At 54.3% G+C, this 18,230-nt stretch overlaps 11 protein-coding genes across 11 annotated transcripts; 7 read left to right on the forward strand and 4 right to left on the reverse strand.

Moving 5' to 3' along the window:
• Positions 1–246: 246 nt before the first annotated feature.
• CCM_00223 (uncharacterized protein) lies at positions 247–782 on the forward strand (the record flags this gene model as incomplete). Its single annotated transcript, XM_006665383.1, has 2 exons — positions 247–564; positions 612–782. 2 exons carry the CDS (start codon positions 247–249, stop codon positions 780–782), a joined length of 489 nt encoding a protein of 162 aa, XP_006665446.1.
• Positions 783–1,119: 337 nt separating this feature from the next.
• On the reverse strand, positions 1,120–1,775 carry CCM_00224 (mitochondrial chaperone Frataxin; the record flags this gene model as incomplete). The annotated part of the gene is made up of 2 exons (XM_006665384.1): positions 1,120–1,374; positions 1,425–1,775. 2 exons carry the CDS (start codon positions 1,773–1,775, stop codon positions 1,120–1,122), a joined length of 606 nt encoding a protein of 201 aa, XP_006665447.1.
• A 350-nt stretch (positions 1,776–2,125) lies between these two features.
• Positions 2,126–2,778, forward strand: CCM_00225 (AP-3 complex subunit sigma; the record flags this gene model as incomplete). The annotated part of the gene is made up of 2 exons (XM_006665385.1): positions 2,126–2,194; positions 2,275–2,778. The coding sequence occupies 2 exons, from the start codon at positions 2,126–2,128 to the stop codon at positions 2,776–2,778; spliced, it is 573 nt and encodes a 190-aa protein (XP_006665448.1).
• Positions 2,779–2,937: 159 nt separating this feature from the next.
• CCM_00226 (uncharacterized protein) lies at positions 2,938–3,484 on the reverse strand (the record flags this gene model as incomplete). The annotated part of the gene is made up of 3 exons (XM_006665386.1): positions 2,938–3,057; positions 3,111–3,181; positions 3,250–3,484. 3 exons carry the CDS (start codon positions 3,482–3,484, stop codon positions 2,938–2,940), a joined length of 426 nt encoding a protein of 141 aa, XP_006665449.1.
• A 436-nt stretch (positions 3,485–3,920) lies between these two features.
• On the forward strand, positions 3,921–7,327 carry CCM_00227 (leucyl-tRNA synthetase; the record flags this gene model as incomplete). Its single annotated transcript, XM_006665387.1, has 2 exons — positions 3,921–3,983; positions 4,043–7,327. The coding sequence occupies 2 exons, from the start codon at positions 3,921–3,923 to the stop codon at positions 7,325–7,327; spliced, it is 3,348 nt and encodes a 1,115-aa protein (XP_006665450.1).
• A 1,197-nt stretch (positions 7,328–8,524) lies between these two features.
• On the reverse strand, positions 8,525–9,268 carry CCM_00228 (uncharacterized protein; the record flags this gene model as incomplete). The annotated part of the gene is made up of 3 exons (XM_006665388.1): positions 8,525–8,848; positions 8,963–9,084; positions 9,160–9,268. 3 exons carry the CDS (start codon positions 9,266–9,268, stop codon positions 8,525–8,527), a joined length of 555 nt encoding a protein of 184 aa, XP_006665451.1.
• Positions 9,269–10,343: 1,075 nt separating this feature from the next.
• CCM_00229 (uncharacterized protein) lies at positions 10,344–11,513 on the forward strand (the record flags this gene model as incomplete). The annotated part of the gene is made up of 3 exons (XM_006665389.1): positions 10,344–10,577; positions 10,676–11,306; positions 11,374–11,513. 3 exons carry the CDS (start codon positions 10,344–10,346, stop codon positions 11,511–11,513), a joined length of 1,005 nt encoding a protein of 334 aa, XP_006665452.1.
• A 1,191-nt stretch (positions 11,514–12,704) lies between these two features.
• Positions 12,705–13,062, reverse strand: CCM_00230 (Zinc finger domain-containing protein, DPH-type; the record flags this gene model as incomplete). Its single annotated transcript, XM_006665390.1, has 2 exons — positions 12,705–12,761; positions 12,862–13,062. The coding sequence occupies 2 exons, from the start codon at positions 13,060–13,062 to the stop codon at positions 12,705–12,707; spliced, it is 258 nt and encodes an 85-aa protein (XP_006665453.1).
• Positions 13,063–13,437: 375 nt separating this feature from the next.
• CCM_00231 (guanylate kinase) lies at positions 13,438–14,315 on the forward strand (the record flags this gene model as incomplete). Its single annotated transcript, XM_006665391.1, has 3 exons — positions 13,438–13,447; positions 13,628–13,935; positions 14,055–14,315. The coding sequence occupies 3 exons, from the start codon at positions 13,438–13,440 to the stop codon at positions 14,313–14,315; spliced, it is 579 nt and encodes a 192-aa protein (XP_006665454.1).
• Positions 14,316–15,051: 736 nt separating this feature from the next.
• On the forward strand, positions 15,052–17,376 carry CCM_00232 (ABC transporter; the record flags this gene model as incomplete). Its single annotated transcript, XM_006665392.1, has 4 exons — positions 15,052–15,591; positions 15,652–15,867; positions 15,928–16,604; positions 16,653–17,376. The coding sequence occupies 4 exons, from the start codon at positions 15,052–15,054 to the stop codon at positions 17,374–17,376; spliced, it is 2,157 nt and encodes a 718-aa protein (XP_006665455.1).
• A 481-nt stretch (positions 17,377–17,857) lies between these two features.
• Positions 17,858–18,013, forward strand: CCM_00233 (uncharacterized protein; the record flags this gene model as incomplete). Its single annotated transcript, XM_006665393.1, has 1 exon — positions 17,858–18,013. The coding sequence occupies one exon, from the start codon at positions 17,858–17,860 to the stop codon at positions 18,011–18,013; it is 156 nt and encodes a 51-aa protein (XP_006665456.1).
• Between the last annotated feature and the right edge of the window lie 217 nt (positions 18,014–18,230).

The raw sequence follows: 18,230 nt of genomic DNA on the forward strand, positions 1-18,230 counted from the left end.
CGCGGACAGCACCAGAGAGCGTAGCCTTGCTTGTTCAAGTAACTAGCTGTACGCTACCACCACAGCAGGGGCCACTTGGTCTTTCGACTTGCCCCATTGCTGTGGAATAGCTCTGGGATATGAAGTTTAAAATGGCCTCGATTGGAGATCGTGTTTTATTTGAGTGTAATTTGTCACGGTATCTTTCTACACTCGTTGATCGAAGTGATGTCAACTTGGTCCCTTGAACTTGACCGGTTCCCCACAATGTCGACCACGAGCGCGCCCAAGTTTCCGCAACCGTCCCAACCCTACCCTTTTAACACCCTCGACAAACCGACCATGGCCAGCCGCCAAGAGGTCTTGCACGCGTACCGGCACCTGTACAAGGGTCTTCTGCGCGGAGTGCAGTACTCCATCCCCGCGCGCTACATTGTGCGCGACCAGATCCGGCTCGCCTTTCGCCAGGGCGACGTCGACCCGGCGGCCACCACCTGGGATGCCAGCGCAATCAAGCGAACGCTCTGGTTCCTGTCGGCCGCGGGCCGGGAAAAGGGCCTGGAGCACCGCATCCTGCGGAACCTGGTGCGCATGCACAGCGAGCGGGCGGCGCCGACTAGACGCTGGCGCAGGGCGCTGTTTTGGGGCAAGAAGCCGTGAGTAGAGAAATTGTAGCTGCGGAGAAGGGGTTGGGGGTAGGAGAGGCAATGGAGTCTAACGCTGATGGTGACGATCTAGGCCGGATGAGACGGATCGGTACGAACATGCGTTTCAGCACTACGATGCGACTGTGGCAATGCTGAATAAATCCATGGGGCTGTGTCTGCGATGACGAGAGGACAGCATGCTTGGACTTGTACCATATATCGGCGTTTCGGATAGGATTGCTATTTGGGATGCAAAACGGCCGCAATCAAGGCCTTGCATATGAAAAATATTGTACTATACAGATAAACAGGAGGAAGCAATTCTGCATGAATTCCTTTGAGCTGTTGGGGAAAATACCACTATAATACACTTTGCGCATGTTGCTCAGCTACACTATTACATAGAAAGAGATCTCTTTCTCTCTCTCTTTCCCTCTCTTTATGCTCTTCTTTTTGATCTGGACCGGCGGTCCGACTCGCAGGGCGATGCCTCCTAGCTCGCCGCCGGCGTCGACACGTCCACGCCCAGCTCGTCGAGGATGAGCGCATTGAGGCTGCTACCGTCGCGGCCGTAGATCCAGCCGCCCTGGCCGGTGCCCGCTTTGTCGGCCTGACCCTCGCCGACGACGCACCAGTCGTAGCGCTTCGGCCCGGAGAGGGGCGACGACAGCCATATCTGCTTGTTGGGGGGCTGTTTGTTGATGACGTACGTGCCCTTGTCCGTGTGTGTAATGGTCATGACGCCAGCCTATCAACTCGTTAGCGATGGAAGGATGGGTCGAGGGTGGAGGAACAAACGGAGAACTCAATGTCAATGTCTTCTCGCGTGTCTTGGAGCGCCTCAAACTGTGTGAGGACGCCCTCGAGAAACTCGTCGGCAATGTCGTGATATTCAGATTCGGAGAGTTCGATGGCGCCGTAGGTCAGATCGGGCGACGACGGCAGCGGCTCCTTGGCCGGCGACGCCGTGTCGGGCATGATGCCTTTGCGAAGCGGCGCAGACGAGGACAAGCACCGCTGCGGCGCCGCGGCGGACGCTGCGCTGTGAGAGAGAACCGGGAGACGGCGCAGGGCGGCACGGGGCGTAGCGGCCCTACTAAGAGCTCGTGAGGCGAGCCTTGATACGTAGACGAGGCTGGTTCGAGACATGACGGCGGTTCTAGGTTCGGGCGGAGTGGGAGAGATGCGATGGCGGGTGCTCTTGGACAAAGAGGACAAAGATCAATCAGATCCTTGAGGTGGAAATTGAGCTTGTTTGCTGTCTCACTGCATAGGTATCACGAGAATAGGGATTGCGTGTTTTCTCGCTTGAGGAAAAAAAAAAGAAAAAGGATGCGAAGTTATGCAGGTTGGTAATGGCCAATTGCGGACCGCATATTGGCAGCTGGTTGCAGCTCGTCATGTGCGGGTCTCGGCAGCTCATGCTCTTTCTCCCCACCACGACTAGACTCTGAGCTTCGGAAGCCGTTGCGGACACATGAACATGAGGACCCTGCACCATGATTAATGCGTTTTTGGTCTTTAACGGCCAGGGACAGCCTCGGCTGACCAAATTCTACACACAGCTGGTGAGCACCCACGTCGCGCAAATAAATTGATGCGCAAAGACAACCCCGAGGATCAATTCGCTAACCGCCCATCGGACCAGGACACGAGCATCCAGCAGCGCCTCATTTCCGAAATCTTCACCCTCGTGTCGAACCGACCCGCGAGCTCCTGCAACTTCCTGCCCCTCCCGCCGCTGCTCGCCGCGTCAGGCACGGCCCAACACGGCGGCGCCGAGCAAAACGACGTGCCGTCCCTCGTCACCTACCGCAACTACGCAACGCTCTACTTCATCGTCATCTCGACGTCGACCGAGTCGCCACTGGCGCTTATCGACCTGATTCAGGTGTACGTCGAGGCGCTCGACAAGCTGTTTGAGAATGTGTGCGAGCTCGACCTCATCTTCAACTTTGAGACGCTGCACGCGGCGCTGTCGGAGATGATTATCGGTGGCGTCGTCATCGAGACGAGCCTGGACCGCATCGTCGCGGGCGTCCGCGCGCAGGGCACCGTGGCCAAGAGGCCGGTGAATGAGGGACGCGGCACGGGGATCGGTTCGGGACTGAGTATTGGCATGGGCGGCAACTTTGGATGGGCTGGCCGGTAATGAGTGGTGGGCGAAAACAAAAGCACCTTATGAGACTACAACGGCACTTTTTTTCCCTACCGGGGATACATGTATAAAATAAAAATTTTGGTCATGATGGATTTGACAGGGTATATACAATAAAATAGTACAAGATGCTTCGTCGGTAGATCGTACAAGTTATTTTGAGGGCGACTCTTTGCTGTCGCCAACGCTGGCCGGCTCAACCATGTCTTTGCGACGCTCGTAGCGCTTGTCCGGGTCCATGACGCCAAACAGATATTGCGCACGCCGACGAATCTATCAAGTCAGCAACGTCCCGTACTACCAGGAAAAGTCTCGGAGATACATACCTCTTCAGACGGCTTATACTTTTGACCCCACCACTCAAACTCGGAGTAGAACAGAAGCCACACCAAAGCAGCTATATGAAGCAAGAAGAGTCAGCCAAGCGCATGTCATGGGAGGCTACATGCCACGGTGCAAACTCACCTGCAATGGTTGCAAGCTGCGCGTACTTGACGCCCTTATCCCACCGCGGCGAGCGGTTGGCCAGCATCATGCGACGCTTGTACTTCTTCTCAAAGCGCAGCTGCTGCTGGTGGCTCAGCTCCTTGAAGTTGGGAGGCCAGACTTTTTTGGTCTGGCGGAAGTTGGTGGCCTGCGCCGACTTGATGGCCGCTTCCTTGGCCGGCTGCGCCATGCGCCGTATTAGCGTTGGGAACATTTTGGATATCGGCAGTCAAATCTGTCAATTGTGCTGCGATGGAAATCTTGCAAATCGAGCGATGATGTCGTTTCTTCGGATGATGTAGCTTGCTCCACAAAGCCGCCCAAACAGTTGCGCCACACAAACGGCACCGCCACAGAGCATTTCAGCCACCAGTGTGCCCTGGGCGGGTTTGCCCCGCGATTTCGGTTTTCACCCCTCCAAATTTGAGGACAGCATCCCACCTTGTTGAGTCACATTTTCCAAAGGAGTCTCGCACCCGCACTCTAATTTGGCAAGGCACTGTGTAGCGTTGCTGAAGGAGCGAGTCACAAGAGACAGTATTGAGAATACGCATACATTTGGCGCCGGGAGCTGCTGTTTCGCACTTCTCTGGTTCGGCAGTTGTTAAAAGTTGTTGTTCCCTTTTGGCATCTAACACATACTCGCAATCATGGCCGACACTACCAAGGCCATGGATGGTCTTGCCATTTCCAAGACAAAGGAGCTGAAAGGTGTAAGTATACGAAGAAGAAACGATCCCTCAACACGCCAATTTACTAACATGCCCCGCAGACCGAGAAGCGAGATTCGTTAATCGCCGTCGAGAAGAAGTACCAGAAGAAATGGGCCGAGGACGGCGTCTTCCACACTGATGCGCCGACAATCGAGGAGGTTCCCCTCCATTCTATTTCCGCGAGCGAGCTGCGAGAAAAACACCCCAAGTTCTTTGGCACGTCAGCCTACCCCTACATGAACGGCACCATGCACGCGGGCCACGCCCTGACTGTGTCCAAGGTCGAGTTCTCGGCCGGCGTAGCCCGCATGCAGGGCAAGCGCGCCCTGTTCCCCATGGGCTTCCACTGCACCGGCATGCCCATCAAGGCGTGCGCCGACAAGCTTGTCAAGGAGATTGAACTCTTTGGTAGCGACTTTGCCGGCTACAACCCTGACGAGGAGGTGGTCGAGGAGGCGCCCAAGCCTGCCGCCAAGCAGATCAAGGAGGACCCGACCAAGTTCAAAGCAACCAAGGGCAAGGCCAACGCCAAGACAATCAAGGCCAAGTACCAGTTCCAGATCATGAAGTCGATTGGTGTGCCAGTCGAGGACATTCACAAATTTGCGGACTCGCAACACTGGCTCCAGTACTTTCCGCCGCTCACCATCCGCGACCTGACCGACTTTGGCTGCCGCATCGACTGGCGCCGGACGTTTGTCACCACCGACGCCAACCCCTACTACGACGCCTTTGTCCGCTGGCAGATGAACCGCCTCCGCGAGCTCAAGAAGATCAAGTTTGGAAAGCGCTATACCATTTACTCCATCAAGGACCGCCAGCCCTGCATGGATCACGACCGCTCCGAGGGCGAGGCTGTCAACCCCCAAGAGTACACCGCCCTGAAGCTCAAGGTCCTGCAATGGTCTGAAAAGGCGGGCGAGCAGGTCAAGGCTGGCCTGCCTGCCGGCGCCAACGTCTTCCTCGTACCCGCCACATTGCGACCCGAGACCATGTACGGCCAGACGTGCTGCTTCGTCGGCCCCAAAATCCAGTATGGCATCTACAAGGTCAACGAGACCGACTACTTCTTGATCACCGAGCGTGCTGCCCGCAACATGGCTTACCAGGGTGTCTTTGCGCAAGAAGGTGTCATTGAGAAGGCCATGGACATTGTCGGAGCTGATATTGTTGGTACCCTCGTGGATGCTCCTCTCTCCCTTCACAAGGATGGCGTCCGCGTCCTTCCCATGGACACTGTTCTCCCTACCAAAGGTACCGGCGTCGTCACCTCTGTCCCGTCGGATAGCCCCGACGACTTTGCCACGGTCACAGACCTGGCCAAGAAGTCCGAATACTACGGTATCCAGAAGGAGTGGGCCGAGCTCGAAATCTTCCCCATCATCGAGACCCCCTCCTACGGCGACCTGTGCGCTCCCTTCCTCGTCAAGAAGCTCAAGATTGCTTCTCCCAAGGACACCAAGCAGCTCGAGGAAGCCAAGGAGCTTGCCTACAAGGAGGGATTCTACCAGGGCATCCTCAAGGTCGGCGCGTACAAGGGCGAAAAGGTCGAAGTCGCCAAGCCCAAGGTTCGCGCCGACATGATGGCTGCCGGCCAGGCCTTTGCCTACTCTGAGCCCGAGCGCAAGGTTATCTCTCGATCTGGGGACGACTGCATTGTGTCTCTAATGGATCAGTGGTACCTAGACTACGGCGAGGAGGAGTGGAAGAAGACCGCCCTCGAGTGGGTGGACAACGGCCTGGACTCCTTCTCAGCCGATACCAAGAACGCCCTCGAGGGTGTTCTCAACTGGCTCAACCAGTGGGCTTGCGCTCGCTCATTCGGCCTCGGCACGAAGCTGCCCTGGGATCCTCAATTTATTGTCGAGAGTCTGAGTGACTCGACCATTTACATGTCGTACTATACTGTTGCCCACTTTTTGCATAGCGATCTGTTTGGTACCAAGCCTGGCAAGTTTAACATTTCGGCACACCAGATGACGGACAATGTTTGGGACTACATTTTTTGCCGCCGCGACTTTGACGAGTCTGTTCTCAAGGAGTCTAATATTTCACGCGAAAACCTTGAGAGCATGCGTCGTGAGTTTGAATACTTTTACCCTGTCGATATGCGTGTGTCTGGCAAGGATCTCCTACCCAACCACTTGACCTTTTTCCTCTACGTCCACTTGGCCATGTTCCCTAGGGAGTATTGGCCTCGTGGTATCCGTGTCAATGGCCACTTGACCCTCAACGGCGAAAAGATGTCCAAGAGTACGGGCAATTTCCTGACCCTCCAGGAGCTTGTGGCCAAGTATGGTAGTGACGCGTCTCGTATTGCCATGGCTGACGCTGGTGATGGTATTGGTGACTGCAATTTAGAGGAAGACGTCGCAGACAACAACATTCTACGTCTATATAACCTGCGCGAGTGGTGCGAGGAGATGAGCAACCCCGAGGCTGGCCTCCGTGAGGGTGCCATCAACGACTTCCAGGATGCACTCTTCATCAACGACATGAACGGTCTCGCACGCGAGTCGGTTGAGCAGTACAAGGAGACCAACTTCAAGCTTGCGCTCAAGGCTGGTCTGTACGAGTTGATTACGGCCCGAGACTTTTACCGTGAGGCCTGCACGGCTGCCAACATCAAGATGCACAAGGAGACGGTGTTGCGGTATATTGAGGTACAGGCACTCCTTCTTGCCGTTGTGGCGCCTCACTGGGCCGAGTACATCTGGCTCGAGGTGCTCAAGAAGGACAAGTCGATCCAGCACGCGACGTTCCCTAAAATGGACGAGGTCGACTCGGCGCTGTCGGCTAAACGCGACTACGTGCGCAACACGGCATCCAACATCAACTCTGCTGAGGGCCAGCAGCTGAAGAAGAAGCTCAAGGGCAAGGAAACGGCGTTTGACCCCAAGAAGCCCAAGAAGCTGACGATTTACCTTTCGGCGACGTTTCCGGCGTGGCAGGCAAAGTACCTGACGCTCCTCCAGGAGATGTGGGATCCTTCGACAAAGTCGACCAACGACAAGGAGCTTAACGGCAAGATTGGCAAGATGGGCGAGATGAAGAAGGCGATGCCGTTTGTGCAGGGGCTGAAGCGCCGCCTGACAATGGGCGAGCCGGTGTCGGTGGTGCTGGAGCAGAAGTTGGCGTTTGACGAGAAGCAGACGCTTCTACAGATGGTGCCGAGCTTGAAGCGCGGCGCGGGGCTGGCGGGCATCGAGCTTCTGGCGGTGGAGGAGGGCGGCAAGAAGGGGACGAGTCTCCTGGACGGCAAGACGGTGGACATTAACAATGTGCTCGCCGAGAATGCGGTGCCTGGGAACCCTACGTTTGTGTTTGAGAATATCGAGGCTTAGACGTGAAGGAGACAGGATGAGGTTTCGCTACATAGGACGGAGATTTTGCCATGTGGACACCGAGAGTCTGTAGTGATCTGTATAGACTACATGAGAGATTTCAATGAAGAATGCATGTGACGATTCATGAAGCAATGGGCTATTTACTGTGAGGCGAAGTAATTGAGGACAGTCTGAGGAGTGTCTGGATTGAGCTGTAACTATTGACTGCACTGCATCGATTGCAGGGCTGACGTGAAACTTATCGACGGTTGTCGCCATGTCGGCAGTCAAGCACCGACGCGGATGCCAAGCCGGGAGGTGGAGAGGTTACGATGAACGGGGGTTCGATGTTCTTCTTAAATTGTCAGGATGCGGGTCAAAAAGGAAATTTGCGACTGGGCTTCAAATTACAATGAACAGGGGTGGGCTGGTGGGAAAGAAGCATGGGGCGGAGATGAGGGCCATTAGTTCACCCACGTGGGGTTGACAGAGTGGTTTTTCTGTTTGGGATTACAATCTGCTCGTCGGCAATTGCACAGGGATGTACAATGCATTCTCGAGCGATGGCGTTTACAAGTCAAGATACGACAAGATGCGCAGCCTCTGGACGTACATAGCTGTGACGTCAAGAGCGACGCCGCTGATGTGGGAGGGCAGATACCTGTCTGCTCAGAGCAAGTCGTCCAGTAAACCTCGCACGTGTCTACGGAAGAGAGATGTTTCATTATTATATTATGCATGAAACTATGAATAAACCGGGGGCATGCGGGTGTGGCTTCGACAACAATGGCGGTCGTGTGCTGGGTAAAAAGGTACATAATAACCACTAAAAAGAGCGCGCCTTTCTTTTTTGGGGGGGGGGGGCAAACTTGTCAATAACTGGGATGAACGGGTTATATTTGCTGCTATCGGCGAGCGAATGGAGGAGCCTGGACATGCCTGTTGGTTCTGTTATACCAAACCATATTATTAGTTGCCAGGTTGCTTGGGGTTCGATGTTCTTTTGGGCGTTGATTGTGGCAGCGTGTCGCAGAAAAAAAAAAGAAACGTCCCGGCTCTTCCTTCATACGTGGCAGTTGTTCTTTGCGAGAGATCCTGCAGCGTAGAATCGAGGTGGGATGAATCAGGCGGTGTCATGCCACGTAAGAATGAATGGCATTGATGAACTTGCTGACTGTTAGCCTGCTGCCATTTTTAGATGCTCGATCCACTGAGTCACGACTCGTTGTGGTGGTGAGGTTTTGGTAGCCATGGTCGCGCATTGGTGCCAATGGCATGGACGAGGCTGAGGACCTCGTATTTGGAGCCGTCGGGCTGCATCATCCTGCATGTTGTGAGGCCACGCCACCCGCGTGCATTGTGGCTACTTGTTGATATTGAGCGTGAAAGAGAAGAACAAAGAAAGACGTCTTGGTGAGAAGCGGCATTTTGAGCGGGCGTTGAGCTGCGCGGTGAGACATTCTCAATAGGGCCATTTTTTTCTTCGTCCATTTTTGTTGATGCAACGTGCCATTTCCTCTGGTTCCCGACATTGGCCAACTAGTACTATTACATAGTTGATAAACAAAGAATGGGCTGGTGAAAACCAATGACGCTGCCAAAAGTGACCTGATGATCAACATAGTAACAGAGGATCAGTCATATGCAAAGTACCCATGTACGAATGAGTCGCTCCGAGATGCCGATCTCCAAAGCAGGATGCGACAGGCTATGCCTGGAATATGGCTGGCCATCTAGGTTGTGTATTCCGAAGCCACGAGTTCCTGGTTTGCTAACTAGAGTCGGGGCATTTCTCGGATGAGCAGTAGTAGGGAATATGGGTCTGACGAAAATTGTATCTACTCCCTAACATGCAGTGTCCGACTTTCTTGAAGGAAACGCCGCCGGGGCGGAATGGGCATGGGAGTTAATACCGAGTGGCTTGAGGCTCTGCGTCGGTTTGCCAGGGTTGGGGGCCATGACGCGGCAGGGATGGTGTTCAGTGCAGTGGAAGTCGCAGAGCGTGGAGATGCGCGTTTGATGATACACGAACAGTAGAACTGTATTATTATTATTATTATTATTATTCGTTAAAGGATAAGGTTGGCCATGATCGATGGTGGGGGCCAAGCTTTTTTTGGTGCCAAGACCGATTCACCGTTGAGGTTTCGAGACGAGTCTTGAAGCTAAAAGTTGGTGTGTACAGAGTATTCGCATAGAGGGGTTGTTCTCGAGGGCATTTTGTATGACAACTGACAAAGATGTCTGTTTCAATTCAAGACACGTGGTTTTGACGCCTTGTGTGTTTTTGAGGGATTTGAGCCACAGTGGCCGTTTCAACGCGATGCGCAGTCTTTCATAACCCCAGCCCATAGATTGCGACCGTCCTGGCAATCTGTATACGGAATAGCTATTATTACAATAGCCCGCCTCGACATTGGATCATCGCTTAACGACCCCCCAACCGGTGGGCACCGAAGGCAATAAAAGCTACCTCCACCTAGGTACCTAGTTAGTGGTGGAGGTGGTCCCTAGTTGCCGCAGCACTGCTGGACCAAAGGCAGACAAAGTCAATGGCGCAGAAAAACAAAACGACAATTCAACAAAACGTTGATTGGCCGTCGCCATCCCATGTACTACTAGTCCACGCCTTAGGCAGCTTATTCTCGCGTGGTTACGGGACAATGCTGCAATTTGCAATTGCGACGTGCGATAAGACCATCCTCTGATAAGCCCACGGCTCCTTTTTCATCAAGGGGCTGCCGACGCCTTGCCTGTTTGGACAAAACAAAAAAAAAGAAATTTATAATTCTCCACCAGATTGCGACGTTTCCCTGTTCTGTCTCAAGCCCCTAATGATCAGAAAGGCTAGCTAGTGGATAACAAGTATCTTTGTGGCGTGAATACCACCGAGAAGATACCTTTTCGGCCGAAGCGAGCTAGTAAGAAAAAAATGGAAAGAGAAAAAAAGGTAGATACGAAGGAGGGTACGTACCTGCAAGCTGCAAACAGAGCTGCAGGAGCATCATCCTTTATGCCCTTATCCTTTACCAGTATGCTGCTCTATGTACCTCCGCTACTACAGCGTGTCCTCTCAAGTAACAAACTTGGAAAACCTCCTCTTCTCATCCCTCAATTGCACCAATTTTCGCTTTTATCCCTTGTTCTTGTCAAAGTTGTCATACCAAAATATCCTGGCCGCGCCACACTACCCCTGCTGCGGCGACATCCACCAAAATCCACATCCACTCCTCAGAGTCCTCACCAGGATACGCCCCCCGTGGCGCTGGTTCGCTACCTTAAGCTTCCTCCCAACTCTTTCTTTCAACTCTCTTTACCACCACCACCCTCGCTCTCCCATCTCTCTTTTGACTTTGCGATCCCCAGTCTTCCTCCATTCTTTTTTCTTCTCCCTTCCACTTTCGCTCAGCTCCTCTCAACACACGCCTCTTCCCGACAGCTTCACCAAACAGCTTACACCACGCTGATGACGGATTTCGGCAAACACAGCTAGCTGCTCTGTCCACCACCCGTCGAACCAAAACCTCGCCTTCAAACGACTACGGCCAAGCTTTCCCTTTGCCGCCTCGAAGAACCCCGGACCGCCTAGTCGAGATCCTGTCCGCTGCCAAGACCTGTGGGGTGCCAGTGCAATTCATTCGTTCTGCACTTTGCATATCGGCTTCAGTCAGCCTTGCAGCTTTTGCTCGCCTTCGCTCGCCTTCGCTCGCTCTCAACCTACACACAGTCACAACCTCCGCCATGCGTGTCTCGCAACTTTACGTCACTGCCAGCCTGGCCGTTGCCGCTAGCGCCGGCATCCCCTACTCTGCGGACGGCGCCCCCCCTACTTCCGTCGACCTCGCCTCGTCACCGTCTTCGCTGCCCGTCGTTACCGCTGTTGGTCTTCATGCCACTTCCGAGTCCGTCTCTACGAGTAATGCCACCGTCGTCGCCTCGTCGCATTCGCTCCAAACGACACCCGGCCTAGCTAACCACACATCGACTCACACCGCAGGTATGTCCATGGCCCCAAACTGCTTAACCAACACACGACGCTAACAGTTCTCCAGCGCAATCAACAGCCACCTCCGATGCCATCGCGCACACCAATGCTACCAGCACAAAACCCGCAGATGCTACTGGCGGTGCCATTCTGCCCAAGATGCAGGGCTCCATGGCCGGTCTCTTGGGCTTTTGCATCATGAGCCTCATGCTGCTCTAGTTGCTCCCTCTACCGCTCGAGACTCATGGCCGGCCATGAGACGTTTGGCGCCTGGTCCTGCTGCCTACTACTTTTATCAACACACAAAAACCTACGAATAATGACCCCGTCTCTACGGGCGTACAAACCGACCAGTATATATAATGGACATCGACCTTTCGACTATACACGACATTTGGCGCTCGCGTTTACCCTTTTTATTCTATATTTCATCTTTGTTTCCACAGGCGTTGCCTACCTTTTTCGGATGCATTCCTCGTCCCCGGCAGGACGCCGGCGTTTGGAGATACCACCAAGCTTTGCTATCTTCAGTCTCTTGAGACTGTTTTTCTTCTACTTTTTTTTTCGACGCGATATAAACACGATACACCACTCGCATTTAGATTTGCTGCTTATCGATGTGCGCACATTTCCGCGTACACACATCTACACGCAACTAGGATGGGGGGGGGATGAGGCTGATTCAAAGTTACAAATTTACCATAATATCTTAATGGCTTGTGTCAACAGAGGATATTTTTACAATCGACTTGTGAAAGCCGGGGTGTCGGACTGACAGAAAGTGTCTTGTGTTGATAGTTGTGTTCCTAGGATAGATAGATTTGACGACGCCGTGGTGTCGCCATAATCAAAGAAACTTTGGCATTTATTTGTCAACGTCAGGTAAAATACAAAAGCTACAAAAACACTGCGATGTAAATGTATTTTTAAACGGGACCTGTAGTTAGCCTAGTGTAAAAGTCTTGGAACGTGACGAACATTTGAATAAGAATAAAAATAAGAATAAGCGAATAGAAATAAACCGAACCCCCAAGTGTTTTTGGTATCCCAACGCCAATGCAATGAGCCCGTGTTGCCACAGGGCAATGATCTTCTCGAAAAAACACCCCTCATCAGCCGTATGTACACCAAAAGATACGCCCAGACTAAGCAGTTCTCTCGCTCCGCTCTGGTGTGTTATTCAAAACTGTTTGTTCCGTCCTGCACCTCGCCGTCGTAACCTCGTGTCATTCGTGATCCATCGTATACCAGCCAGTTTTGTCCCTTGCGACCAAAGCCTCGAACCAATGAGTCACTGCCCGGCCGCCGAGGCCATGAGCCTGCCGCGGTATCGACGAGCAGCGATTTCTGTAAACACCACCGTTCCTGTCCTTTTTCTTCCTTTGTGTCTCGGGTGGCCCGTGAACTTTTTTACGCAGCGATAGGAATCGGGTTCGCAGGTCCGGGCGGCGGCTTGGGCAAATCGTCCTGTTTCGCAAATATGAGCAACCCGACCCCTCCAAAAAAAAAAAGAAAAGACAAGAGGAAAGAAGAGAGAAGGACGGCGAGAATAAAAAGAAAAACTTACCAGGTCAAAGATGACGCGAATCATGAGGCTGCAGCTCGGACACACAGCTACGTCTTGCTCGTCGCGCAAGTCGTCGAGCGCAATCTGGAAGCGGTCGCCGCATGGGCACGGGTAAAAGTACGTCTGCAGGGCGTCGTCGAATGTCATGTCCTCAATCTCAATCTCGTCGTAGATGGACAGATTGTCGTCGTCGTCGGACATTGCGGCGACTTTCTCACTCTGTGAGTATACTCGCTCTCTCTCTTTAAAAAAAACGAGTAAAAGAAATTAGGGGAAAATAGTTGGAGGGGTAAAAATGACATTCATCGCGAACGTTTAATCGCCACCAACTTTTTGCGCCGTCTCCGGGGATGAGCCGACTCCACTGAAGAAGTAGCCTGCAAAAGCCGTCCCCCAGAAGCTTAAGCCGCGCCCCTCCAAAAGTCGATCTTATCCTGCTCCCCAATATATATACCTTTCTTGTTGGGTTGGTTTCGCATAACTTCCATGCCGGCGCGCTCGCTTGCCCATTCCTTGACTCGATCCGTTGCCACCGTTTCTTTTTCCCGTTTTTCTCTTTTCCGCAGCACATCTACCATGGCCACTGGTACGGTTGTTCCATCTTGTTTCCCACGCACCACCCCACCGTCCTTTGCCCCCTAAACCAGGCACACACACAACACACACTTCTCGTCACTGCCCACCGTCCACCGGCCGACGATCAGCTTTCTGTTTTTCTGGGAGTTACGCCGCTAACCTGAACCATGAAACCACCCCCCGAAAATAGATCGCCGTCCTGTCGTCGTCTCCGGCCCCTCGGGCGTCGGCAAGGGCACGCTGTTCAACCTCCTCTTTGAGCGCCACCCCGACGCCTTTTGCTTGTCCGTCTCGCACACGACCCGCGCCGCGCGGCCGGGCGAGGAAGACGGCAAGCAGTACCACTTTGTCCCGATGGCCGAATTTGAGGACCTCATTGCCCAGGACGGCTTCGTCGAGCACGCCGAGTTTAGCGGCAACCGCTACGGCACCAGCAAGAGGACGATCGAGGAGCAGACGAAAAAGGGCCGCATCGTGCTCCTCGATATTGAGATGGAGGTGTGTGGTCCCCTCCAGACTTGCCATTGCCTCGTTTTTTTTATCCTTCTTCTTTTGCTGTCATGGCGGTCGCAGAAAACATGTCGGCTGGGGAACAGGGTTAGCTAACAGTCGTCTAGGGCGTCAAGCAGATCAAAAACTCGAGCATCGCCGCCCGCTACGTCTTCATTGCGCCGCCGTCCCTCGAGCAGCTTGAGAAGCGCCTGCGCGGTCGCGGCACCGAGACCGAGGCCAACGTCCAGAAGCGCCTCGTGCAGGCCAACAAGGAGCTCGAGTACTCTCAGACCCCCGGCGTCCACGACCTCATCATCGTCAACGACGACCTCGAGACGGCCTACAAGGAGCTCGACGAGTTCATCCACAAGCCCCTTGCGCAATAGCATTTCGGATCAAGGATACATGCGAGCGAGTGGAGCGAGGGAAATAGAAGTGACATGGAGCCCGTTGAATATACATTGGCAAGCACAGCCTCATGGTGCTGCGTTGGCGCTTCATCCGATGTTTTTCTGCCTTTGAGCAAACAAACACAACAGCGTTTTACATTAGCTGGCCTTTCCATTTCCATCCACGTTGACACGAATTGGCTCAAATCCGTATTTTTCTTGTCCACAAAGTGCAGTTTGTTCTTGATGAATTGATTCCGCCCTCATGTTGTATGTTGGCGTGTGTGGCTGAAAACTCAAAATCACATGCTGGTTGTGACAAACCTGTGGCGCAGCCGTTTTGACAAGCACTAATCTTCCCCAGTTTCTCAAACAGGCCGAGGGACCCAACCACATGCATTCTATCGTCAGCACTCCCTCGTGATCTGTTTCTTATTTTCTTCTCTTTTCGCTCCATCATCGCTTTCATAGACTTGGAGAGGTATCTTTGTTTTCCATTTATCAATTGCACCTACCGTCCTCTCTGTCTTTCTATCCTGCTTCGTATAGATCGGCCGAGGCCCCATCGAAGGGCAAAACTCCACCTGGGGTAGTTGGAGTGTCGTAACGAACGCTACCTATTTACTTAGTTCTTCCTTTCCGCACCATCAAGGCATCAACCCATCACAGTCGACGACTTCGGCCTCGACCAGCTTCTGCGTCTTTGCCCTTCCCCCGGACACGGCTCTGCGCCATGGCTACGCAGTCCAAGTTTGCCCTCCCGGGCAGCCTCCACGGCGTCAATGTGCGCGCCCTCGCCGCGCAGCTCGTTCAGCTGTACGTGGCCAACCGCTCGCGCATCTCGCGCGCCGTCTGGATCACGCTCTTCGTCGCCCTCCTCCACCGCATCCACAACGCCATTGCCGAGCAAAAGGCGGCCTCGGCCCGCGAGGCGACCCAGCGCGCCGCGCGCCGCGCCACCGTCGCCGCCCTGCCCGGTGAGGACGGCGGCGGGCCGGATGCGCCGCGGAAAAAGGTTGCGCTCGACCGCGCCTTTTTCCGCTCGCTCATGCGCCTGATCCGCATTGTCGTGCCGGGCTGGCGCAGCAAGGAAGCGCGCCTGCTCATCAGCCACAGCTTCTTTCTGGTGCTGCGCACCGTCATCAGCCTCAAGGTGGCCGAGATGGACGGCGCGATTGTCAAGGCGCTTGTGCGCGGCAACGGCAAGGACTTTTTGTCGCGGATCGTGTGGTGGATGATTATTGCGGTGCCCGCCACTTTTACGAATTCCATGGTGAGTCGAGTCGCTGGGAGTGGTTGATTGGAGACGAGACACCCAACTAACTCCGGTCAGCTTTCATATCACCAAGCGGAGCTGTCACTCAACTATAGAACACGACTCACTCAGTACATTCATGACAAATACCTCTCCAACCTCACCTTTTACGGCATATCGGCTCTCGACGACCGGATAAAGAACCCCGACCAGCTCATTGCCGTCGACGTGTCCAAATTCTCCAACAGCTTGGCCGAGCTCTACAGCAACCTGGCCAAGCCCCTACTTGACATGGTACGCTCCCTCTCGAAGCGACAACACTCTCTTTTCTGAAGCTGTTGCTAATCTATCCAGACCATCTACACCTACTCCCTCTCCAAGAGCGTCGGCGGCGAGGGGGTCGTCTTCATGTCGCTGCTCGTGCAGCTCTCAGCCAACGTGATGCGCATCCTGACGCCGCCGTTTGGCAAGTACGTGGCCGACGAGGCGCGCCTCGAGGGCGAGTTCCGCTTCCAGCACTCGCGGCTCATCGACTACGCTGAGGAGGTGGCGCTCTACAACGGCCACACGGCCGAAAAGGACACGCTCGACAAGGGCTACTTTACGCTCATCAAGCACGTCAACTACATCTTGCGCCGGCGCTTCTACCACGGCTTCATGGAGGACTTTGTCATCAAGTACTTTTGGGGCGCCCTCGGGCTCGTTCTCTGCTCCGTCCCCGTCTTTGTCCAGCTGCCCGGCGCCCGGCCCGGCATGAACACGGGCGACCGCACCGAGTCGTTTGTCACCAACCGCCGCATGCTGCTCTCCGCCTCGGACGCCTTTGGCCGCGTCATGTTTTCGTACCGCGAGATTATGGAGCTGGCGGGCTACACGTCGCGCGTGGACTTGCTGCTCAACGTCATGGACGATATCCAGTCGGGTCACTTTGAGAAGAACCTAGTGTCGTCTTCGGGGACAGAGAATAATGAGGCTGTCCTCAAGGGTCGCGGCACTATCCACGAGAGCCAGGACATCACATTTATCGACGTGTACGTTTCTTACTTGACTTTCTGTTCTTCCAATACTAACGTCCACAGACCCATCATCTCACCCAACGGCGACGTCCTCGTCCAGGCGCTGTCCTTTTCCATCAAGCACGGCGACCACCTCCTCGTCGTCGGCCCCAACGGCTGCGGCAAGTCCTCTCTCTTCCGCATCCTCGGCGGTCTGTGGCCTGTGTACGGCGGCACCGTGTACAAGCCGCCGTTCTCGTCCATCTTCTACCTGCCGCAGCGGCCGTACCTGTCGCGGGGCTCGCTCCGGCAGCAAATCATCTACCCAGACTCGCTGCGGCAGATGCGGCAGCGGGGGACGACGGACGCGGAGCTGCTCGGCATCCTGCAGACGCTGGACCTGGCGCACCTCGTGGACCTGTACGACGAGGGCTGGGACGCCGAGGCCGAGTGGCGCGACGTGCTCTCGGGCGGGCTGCAGCAGCGCGTCGCCATGGCGCGTCTCTTCTACCACCGCCCCAAGTACGCCATCCTCGACGAGTGCACGAGCAGCGTCACGCTCGAGACGGAGAAGATCATGTACGACCACGCCAAGGCGCTCGGCATCACGCTCATGACCGTCAGCCACCGCCGCAGCTTGTGGAAGTACCACACCCACATCCTGCAGTTTGACGGTCAGGGACACTACGTCTTCACCCGACTGGACGCCGATAGGCGCCTGAAGCTCGAGGACGAAAAGGACGAGCTGGATGTGAAGCTGCGACAGGTGCCGGAGCTGGAGAGGCGTATGGCGGAACTGACGTCGTAGAGGGGTGGGCTTTGTCCAAGAAAGCAGTAACGAGAAGAAATATATGGGTGCTGTGTGTTGGGTCAAAGCACAAGATGATACCATCTGCTGGGATTTGTTTCAAGGATGTATATAGGCAGCAGTCTGGCATTGCGCGGCGCGAGGCTAGTGTCACTTTGAACGTATCTGTATGATATCATGTCTAGTTTGGGAGGGTGGCAACACTTGATTAGAGGTAGGGCGGACAAAAGATTTCGTTCAGTACAGTTTCGGGTTTCAATGGATACGGCCGCATACTCTTCTTGTGCTCTCCCTCTTGATCTATATCCGGTTCCAAGGCACCAGCTGACGCGGTGATGAACCCTGAGACCCAGCATCAGCCCCCAATAACTACGCACATGTGCAACTAGGTAACAGCTTGGCGCCCAGGCAGTTCGACGGGCTACACGGAGTCCCTCCTCCGTCCGTCATACAAATACCTTTCTTTGTCTCTGATATGACCATGTGCAGCCGCTCCAAACCCAAAATGTCTCACTGGATCCAGGCAGCAACTTTTCTCATGCCGGTATTGTTCCCCGGGTTGCGCAACATGCTGCATGTCTCGAGTGCTTTCCGCCTAGACTCATCAAAGAGCAGACCTTTTGTGCAAATCCGGTGACCACTTAGCTTCTAGATACTTGAGAGTTGTCTGAAAGGTTTCGTGGAATTATCTTAGATAGAAAGTTTTTTGCATTCTTCTATCCTGTGAGTCATGAAAACTCAAAGCACTGCTACGCCTAAAGCCCTCGCGAGCTGGAGAAGCTGCAGTTACGCCCAAGTTGGTGTAGCTGTGGCTGGGCATCAGCTTGGCGGCTATTCACAGGTACAGGAATTTG

Source organism: Cordyceps militaris, assembly GCF_000225605.1.
Source record: "Cordyceps militaris CM01 unplaced genomic scaffold CCM_S00001, whole genome shotgun sequence".
Classification (NCBI taxonomy): domain Eukaryota; kingdom Fungi; phylum Ascomycota; class Sordariomycetes; order Hypocreales; family Cordycipitaceae; genus Cordyceps; species Cordyceps militaris.